This window comes from Populus alba, chromosome 10 (assembly GCF_005239225.2).
Source record: "Populus alba chromosome 10, ASM523922v2, whole genome shotgun sequence".
NCBI classification, from domain to species: domain Eukaryota; kingdom Viridiplantae; phylum Streptophyta; class Magnoliopsida; order Malpighiales; family Salicaceae; genus Populus; species Populus alba.
The window spans coordinates 13,689,198-13,697,930 of record NC_133293.1 but is presented as its reverse complement, the minus strand read 5'-3'; the positions used below and the strand labels follow the sequence as shown (position 1 = coordinate 13,697,930).

The 8,733-nt window shown below is 32.7% G+C and overlaps 1 protein-coding gene across 1 annotated transcript; it reads left to right on the top strand.

Moving 5' to 3' along the window:
* The first annotated feature begins 5,060 nt into the window (after positions 1-5,060).
* LOC118048042 (3-ketoacyl-CoA synthase 6) lies at positions 5,061-6,993 on the top strand. Its single transcript, XM_035057559.2, has one exon. It carries the CDS (start codon positions 5,156-5,158, stop codon positions 6,644-6,646), a length of 1,491 nt encoding a protein of 496 aa, XP_034913450.1. The 5' UTR covers positions 5,061-5,155; the 3' UTR covers positions 6,647-6,993.
* The last annotated feature ends 1,740 nt before the right edge of the window (positions 6,994-8,733 follow it).

Below are 8,733 nucleotides of genomic sequence, written 5' to 3'. Positions count from 1 at the left end.
TAAGCTAAATCCTTAATCCCCGCCCCCCGCCTAACTATATTTCATGCTATATAAAATATAAATGAAATCCGTCAATTGAAAGGTAGCATTAAAATTATATGCTGGCGCGTAAGAAACCAAATGCTTTTACTTCATTTTTTTTTAACAAAGTTCTATCGAACAGCAGAGGATTACCTAATTATTCAAGGCACTTCAAAATGGAAGCTAAGAAAGTGATAGTGACCCCATTGCTTGGTTAGTTTGGTGATCGGCGAGGTTTGAATATTAGAAGAAGCTTTGAACTACAATATCCAATTACATGAAATTAAGAGCATCGCTTTCAAATTATTTTACAGTATCTATTTCTATATCATGAACATTACAATTTCGAAAAGGAAAGACGTATGTTTTATCATCTAAAATCCAACTACCCAACTATACAGCAATGGCAATAAAACCTGAAATTTAAAACTGCTTGGGAGTATAGTTGTGACTATTTTTTAAAATATTTTTTTACTCAGAAATGTATTAAAATCAAGCTATACAGCAATGGCAATAAAACCTGAAATTTAAAACTGCTTGGGAGTATGGTTGTGACTATTTTTTAAAATGTTTTTTTACTCAGAAATGTATTAAAATCAAGCTATACATCAATGGCAATAAAACCTGAAATTTAAGACTGCTTGGGAGTATGGTTGTGACTATTTTTTAAAATGTTTTTTTACTCAGAAATATATTAAAATCATATATTTTTTTTATCTTTTAAAAATTATTTTTAATATCAGCGCATCAAAATAATTTAAAAATATAAAAAATATATTAATTATTTTTTTTTATTTTTTTTAAAATAATTTTAAAACTTAAAAAACTCTAGAACAGAACAGCCTAGCTACCATGTAAATCAGCCCGGTCATTTTGGAGTTCTTCAGGTGCAAATTTAAGGCCCTTGAGTATTTATCCATGGTAACCTAGAGGTCTTCGTTGGGATCAACAGACTTGGTTGACTGCTTAATTAAGCCATAACCGCGACAAGTGTCATTGATTTATAAATGAAGAAAAAAGGAAATTAACTAATATTATATAGTGAATTCTTAAAAATACGTGCCTCAATACGATAAACATTGTTATATCGATCGGGAATATTTTTGTAATTTTTGTAATTTCTACAACGTTATCTCCACCAACGGCTAATATCTCCTCAATATCGTGATGATTATGAAAACAAATTTAATAGATTTTGTAATTTTTTTTTAATTTCTCATTGCATCTTGCAATATTTTTTTGACGGGCATATATATCATAAAATGGGTGCTTGATGCTGATAAAATCGCCTAATGTATTCGAGGGCCAGGAGATTTAAGTTAGACACTAGTTTTTCCCGTCGTATAACCCATGAAGGAAAGGCATTCTTTCTTTTCGATCGAAAACATGCTAGTTGAATTTGAAGTCTATCTTATATTTGCTTTATGTTTTGATGTTTCATTACACCCTCAAGTGCAACCATCCCCTTCCTTGAGTTTATCTATTTATATGGAAATCTAGGATTTTCATTGGATTTTTAGATTTTTTTTAAAATGTGATTCCATGTTTAAAAAACGTAGATTTTTTGGAATTTATTCAAACAAGAAAAGCTTTTTTACACATTACTTTGTTTTTATGTCTCAATCAAAATACGAGAGTCAAACTATGAGAGTTAAATATAATTTGGTGTCAAGAGTAGAATGGTACGAAGTTATGGCTGCTAAACTTTAGTTGACTGTCTATTTCATAGCTTAATTTAGCCAACACCTCACCTCTCTCCTTACGGCATCCGCTGCTATCTCCAGCCTAATAGCTTTTAACCCAAATCACATGTTTTCAAGGTACCAGAGAGGCGGTGGCTTGATCTAAGAAATTTAATCTTACTTGTAATTTGCAATTTATTTTCATAGTTGATCTCAATTAATATTGATGTCAAACTATCACCGGACTTATTAAATATATTACTAGGGTCTAAAATCTGTGTGTACACACGAGAAATTTATTGGTTCTAAAATCCAGTCAACCTAAGGGTCTGTCCATTGCCACATTTGCAATTTGCGCGGCTCAAACTTTTTTTTTCATAATAAATATATCTTATATACCTGCAGCATAAATGTATACCAGCATCACCAGGACCGGAATTAAGGGGCTGGCAGGGCCTGGCTCCTGCAATGAAATTTTTTCCAGTATTTTTCATTTAATAAATTAGAATTTTAGTTTTAAAAATAACAATTTTTTTTTTTGAATTTGACGAGCTCAAAATAAAATTAATAGCTTCGCCCCTTATCCTCACCTCGACATCTGTCTTTATACAGGTTACCAAAGACATCACGTCAGGATTCGAGGCCGGTGAAGAGAGAAGATAAAAGAAAGGTTATCTCAAGGAGGGATGATGAGTAAATTAAATATATTATTCTGGTTTTGCTATATGATATTAGTTAATTTCTTTTTTTTTTTTTCATTTAAAAATCAATGACACTTGTCGTGGTTATGGCTTAATTAATCAGTCAACCAAGACCGTGGATCCCAGCGAAGACCTGGAGGTTACCGTGTACAAGTAAGATTACTTGAGGGCCATAATTTTTAAATTCATGAGCACACGAGGCGCGCCGGCTCTTATTAAATCTTTCGTACTTACCATGGAAGAAAAAAACAAATAAAGTAATAAATGTATAAGCGAGACGCACCCTTTTGGTTCCTGCACTTCTACTGTTTTTGAAGCACAAAATATTATTTTTTTTCCTTTCAACGTAAAACACCAATTCTTTTAAAAGGAAACAACGTTTCAAATATATATATATATATATATATAAAAAGAGAATTGCCAGGACCAAGGTTTGATAGGCACGGAGATATAAATATCAATTTATTACTGGAAGAAGTACGTATAACCGTCTGTAGTAATTGTTATTCTTAGAAGATTTCTAGTTCCCATGTAAGAAGTATTTTTATAAAAAAGTATTCCTTTTGAAAAGGCAAAAAATAAAATAAAAATGAAAATGAAAACAAACGCTCTACTTTTGACTTTTCTTTACTTTTCCCTGCTTTAATGGATATACTATCAATTTGTCGAGTTGCAATTGTGGAAGTCAAATACCCCTGGCAGCAGGTATTTAAATTGGGGTTTTTTTTTATTGTTTTTTAAAGTATAATTTTTTAATTTTAAAAATTATTTTTAATAATAACATATCAAAACAAGCTATAATAATAAAAAAAATTCTTAAACATTTTTTTCTTTTTAAAAAATTTAATGAAATGTTGTTTGAAATACAATTATATAATATGTTAGTCGAGTCTGTTTTTTTTACTAGCGTATGTGAATGTTATTTTTTAATAATAAATTATTTAAAATTGTAGTAATAATTTAAAAAATATTTTTTATTAAAAAATATATAAAAATATTTTTTATTATTTAATAAATTATCTTTGATATCACTATATTCAATTTAAAATAATAATAAATAAATAAATTTAAACAAAATAAATAAATAAATTTTAATAAAACATTGTTTGAAATGCATTTTTAAAGAACGTTTAATTTTGTTTGTTTTTAGATTTCAAAACTATTTTTTTAAAAAAATTTAAAAAAAATATTTACTTTAAATTAATATTTTTAAATCATGTTATTTGTTAATATCAAAAATATCTTTTTAAAAATATATTATTTTAATATATTTATAAATAAAATATATTTTAAAAAATCAATCATAATCACACTACTCTACTCCAGACTACTGAATAAACTTAAATTTTTCTTAGGCCGGTCAGCCAGAGCTTTCCATGCATTAAACTACAGACGAGGACATTAGACGCCAGTTGTTATATAATTTTGGACATAAGGTGACAAATCTTAATGTCTCCACCACAGTACTATTCTTCTTTACTTTGGATCTTGTGCTAATAAACTAGTCACATGTTTTGCTTACTTAAATTGAACCGTCTATTTCATTTTCATGTTAAATTAATTTGTTGTTGGTTCTATAACAAAATTATCCCTTCTGTTTGTAAGTATTGAAATTTTTACAAGATTTATTTATTTAAATACAAATTACTTTTCTTCGAAATTTTTTTATTAGGTCCAACATAGATTCATGGGAAGTAGGTCCACGAGAATATGTTAGCCCCTATAAATGGCAGAAGATACATTTTACTCCTCTAGTGGATGTGATCAGGTTCAAGTAAAACTGATTACAGTGATAAAATTTCAAATGCTTCTGGATCTTTCTCCCCTTTCACTCATAATTAATTTTTCTAATCCTTCCTTTTTCTTATTATAAAATGTATATGTCATCAAATCTGAAAAAATGCATGTGCCAAACATCATTAAAAATAACTATTTTATTTTGTAATAATTCTTTTGTTGATTTATTTAGCTCAAAACGAACAAATTCTAAACGTGATTACTACGTCCGATTCAACTTCAATACAGATGTTACTTGAAATTCTGCTAGATTACTTAATTAATAGTTTAAAGCTAAACAATCCATATATATCTCTTGATTTATAATTTCTAATTAATAAAAATAGTAATCATTTGATTTGGAGAACACAAAACAAATATGCTATTGGTGAGTGAAAAAAAATAGCCGAGAGAAATATAAACAAAGTTATTAAATTTGGTTCTATTTAGAACTTGACTAGGGACTCGAGTCAGTCAAAAACATGTTATTTTAATTTAATAAAAATAAAACTAAATTTTAATCAGTTCATTAATTAATTCATTGAATTACTCATTTGATTAGTTGCAATCTCACCAAGTTTTTTTTTTTTTTTAAAATCCGACACAATAATAGCAAAGGATATTGGACAGGGAAGGGTATTCCGAACCCGTATCTGGTAGGATGTTTAGTTACACCCGGAGAGGAAAAAAAAAAGCCAGCAAAAATTATAATATATATATTATTTTATTTTGGTGTAAGGAAATTAATAGAGTTAAGTGGCCGTTGAGCGCCTCATTTAATCTTCTCATCTGCCTCCATCATTGCCCGCGGCCCCGTGCCTTTATATCTCCCATCCTCCCGCCTCCCCCCTTCACCTAATATCATCAACTCTCTTTCTCACAAACAACAACCATACACTCATCTCTTCTTGTCTCCCCCCCCCCAGTACACTACATTCCTCACCATTTCTTCTTCTTCTTCTTCTTGGCAAAATAATGCCTCCAATCTTGCCGGATTTCTCTAATTCCGTTAAGATCAAGTATGTTAAACTTGGCTATCAATACCTTGTAAATCACATTTTGTACCTTTTGTTGATACCTGTTATGGTTGGTATTCTAATTGAGGTTCTTCGTTTAGGCCCTGATGAAATCTTGAGCTTATGGAGATCACTCCATTTTGATACTGTCCAAATTCTATGCTCATCCTTTCTCGTCATCTTTATTGCTACTGTTTATTTCATGTCCAAGCCAAGAACTATCTACCTAGTTGACTATGCTTGCTACAAGCCTCCTGTCACTTGCCGGGTTCCGTTTTCTACCTTCATGGAGCATTCCAGGCTGATCTTGAAAGATAATCCCAAGAGTGTTGAGTTTCAGATGAGGATTCTTGAGAGGTCTGGACTCGGTGAAGAGACCTGTTTGCCTCCTGCAATTCATTATATTCCTCCAAAACCAACTATGGAGGCTGCAAGAGGAGAAGCTGAGCTTGTTATCTTCTCCGCCATGGATTCTCTCTTCAAGAAAACAGGGCTTAAACCTAAAGATATCGATATCCTTATCGTAAACTGCAGTCTCTTCTCGCCAACACCATCTCTATCTGCAATGGTTATTAATAAGTATAAGCTCAGAAGCAACATAAAGAGCTTCAATCTTTCTGGTATGGGGTGCAGTGCTGGGCTGATTTCTATCGACCTAGCTCGTGATGTTCTTCAAGTGCATCCAAATTCAAATGCAGTTGTGGTTAGCACAGAGATCATCACACCAAACTACTACCAGGGAAATGAGCGAGCTATGCTTCTGCCTAACTGCTTGTTCCGCATGGGAGGTGCTGCAATTCTCTTATCAAACCGCAGGTCTCACCGCTGGCTTGCCAAGTACCGCCTAGTCCATGTGGTACGAACCCACAAAGGCGCAGACGATAAAGCTTACCGCTGTGTGTTTGAGCAAGAAGATAAAGAAGGAAAAGTTGGAATTAATCTATCAAAAGACTTGATGGCTATAGCTGGCGAGGCTTTGAAATCAAACATCACTACTATTGGGCCTTTAGTCCTTCCGGCTTCTGAACAGCTCCTGTTTTTGTTGACTCTCATTGGACGCAAAATCTTCAACCCCAAATGGAAGCCATATATTCCTGATTTCAAGCAGGCTTTTGAACATTTCTGTATCCATGCCGGTGGCCGTGCTGTTATAGATGAACTGCAAAAGAACTTGCAGCTATCTGCAGAGCATGTAGAGGCTTCAAGGATGACACTGCACCGATTTGGCAACACCTCATCGTCTTCGCTTTGGTATGAGCTAGGTTACATTGAAGCAAAAGGCAGGATGAGGAGAGGAGACAGGGTTTGGCAGATAGCTTTTGGCAGTGGATTTAAGTGTAACAGCGCAGTTTGGAAGTGTAATAGAACAATCAAGACACCAACAGATAGTCCATGGGCTGATTGTATTGACAGGTACCCAGTACACATTCCTGAGGTGGTTAAGTTATAGGCGCGAAGATTGGTGGGTTACTTCTTGTTTGCTAAAAATATTCAAAGTCTGAGGACTTACATTCACTTCTCTGATGATCTGTGTTGTATTCTCTGTTGCTCTTTCTTCTCATTTTCCTGTCACACTGTTGTACTCTATATATTCGTCTTCACCTTCTTTTTTTTTTTAATTTCTCATAAATTTGCGTGGACATTGGGTGATATGGCCACTTCTTGTATTAATGTCCCTCTTGCAAGGAAAAAAAAAGGGGGAGAATAAGGGTATGTATTGGTGGTGTCTCGGGTCCGGGGAAAAAAAATAATTGCAAAAATGGGAATTGAAATAATGAAAGCATGGATTGATGGCGATTGAGAACTGTGTACTTATCGTGGAGGAAATTTTGATTAAGATTGGCTGCAATTTAGCAGCTAGCAGGTGGTGTGTTATACCCAAAATTTGGAGGAAGAAGCCCCCACAATGGTGTCAGTGGAAATAAAGCTTAATGCCTGTAAGATTCCATGCACAAGTTAACCCCAGGTTTTAATATCCACGACACGTAAAAATGCCACGTATAAACACTTCTATGTATACACACTCAACCCAATTACGTCTCAATTCTAAATTCGGGGTAGGGGCAAGCTTGGTATAATAATAACGATGACGATGCTGTAAATATTAGATATTATGCCAGGCATCATGAAATCAAATTACAAGGAGACTTGAGATAGATTAATTAGATACTATGGTTTCGAATTTGGGAGCCGTGAATATATATATATGGTTTCGAATTTGGGAGCCGTGAATATATATATAAAATTCGAAACCATAGATACATATATATATATACATATATACACACACACACTAATATGATATGGATAATCTGTCTAGAAACATATAAAGAAGAATTTTAATTTTAATTAATAAATTCATTACCTTTAGAATTATCATGTTAAAAAATGATATAGGATGGACAAAAAAAACCAAAAATAGCATATTCGTATTCCCTGTTTGTGCAGCTTCTACCTAGGCGGTGATAAATTTTTTTGTTTTTTTCTACTTTTGCTGCTTCCTTTTTTTAAGCTTCGATAGTTTGTTCTTGGAGGTCCCACATTAAATTACTGTACCAAAACATGCAGCTATCACTTATATCACGGAATCTTCCCTTGTTGGCAACGTTTCGAGTACTGTAAGTAGCCAGAACCAAGTGGACTGCTGTATTTTTAGTTTGTTTTTGTGTTTTAAAATTTTTCAAATTAAAAATAAAAATTTAATTTTGATCAAATATTGCATCTAATTTGCTAAAAAATGTGATGCAATTCGCCAATCCATTCCAACTAATAATGCCAATTGGACACCATTAATTATTAATGCCTTTTCTTTATATAATTAGAATGCAACTAATCTTGACAATCCACGACAGGTAGTTTGATGCACCGATTGGGTGCAGTGGACCACATCTAGGCTAAACCCATTATAATTGAAGAAAATTAAGACATTGGATGGAATTTGATATTTTGACAAAACATTACAGGTACAAATTTATACTCAGACCAACACTTGATAGTTATCATGATATTTGTTGCTACCCAATTTTTGACCCATGTTTTGATATATTTTCAAAAAATCCAAAAAATTGAGAAAAACAAAGAAAATCCAAAAAAATATGTTTTTTATATATATTTTCGTCATTTTAGCATTTTCAACGTCGCCTAAAAAAAGAATTTAAATTGTTAAAAGATTTTCAAACGCGTTCGACGTTTCACGCGTCATTTTTAAAATCATTGATTTTCCGCATGTGAGTCGACGTTGATATTACTCGTTTTCAAAAAATACAAAAAAATAAGAAAAATCAAAATTTACAAAAAAGAAAGAAGTTGAGGGATCAAGTTGAAAAACCTAGCAACATTTTGCCTATAAATACTGGTTTCCTCAACACATTTAGGGGGGAGGTTAATTTGGGGACATTCAGAAAAAACACAAAACCCTAAAACCCAACTTTTTCTCTCTACTCAAAAACAACTGGCCGGCGGCGCCTCCCCACTGATTTTGAATTTTTATTCCCCGGGGTCCTTGGATTTTGCTCTCCCAGAACCAGAGAGCCAAGG

Coding starts and splice junctions, on each gene's coding strand:
- LOC118048042 (XM_035057559.2), top strand. CDS start 5,156: ATGCCTCCAATCTTGCCGGATTTCTCTAATTCCGTTAAGATCAAGTAT.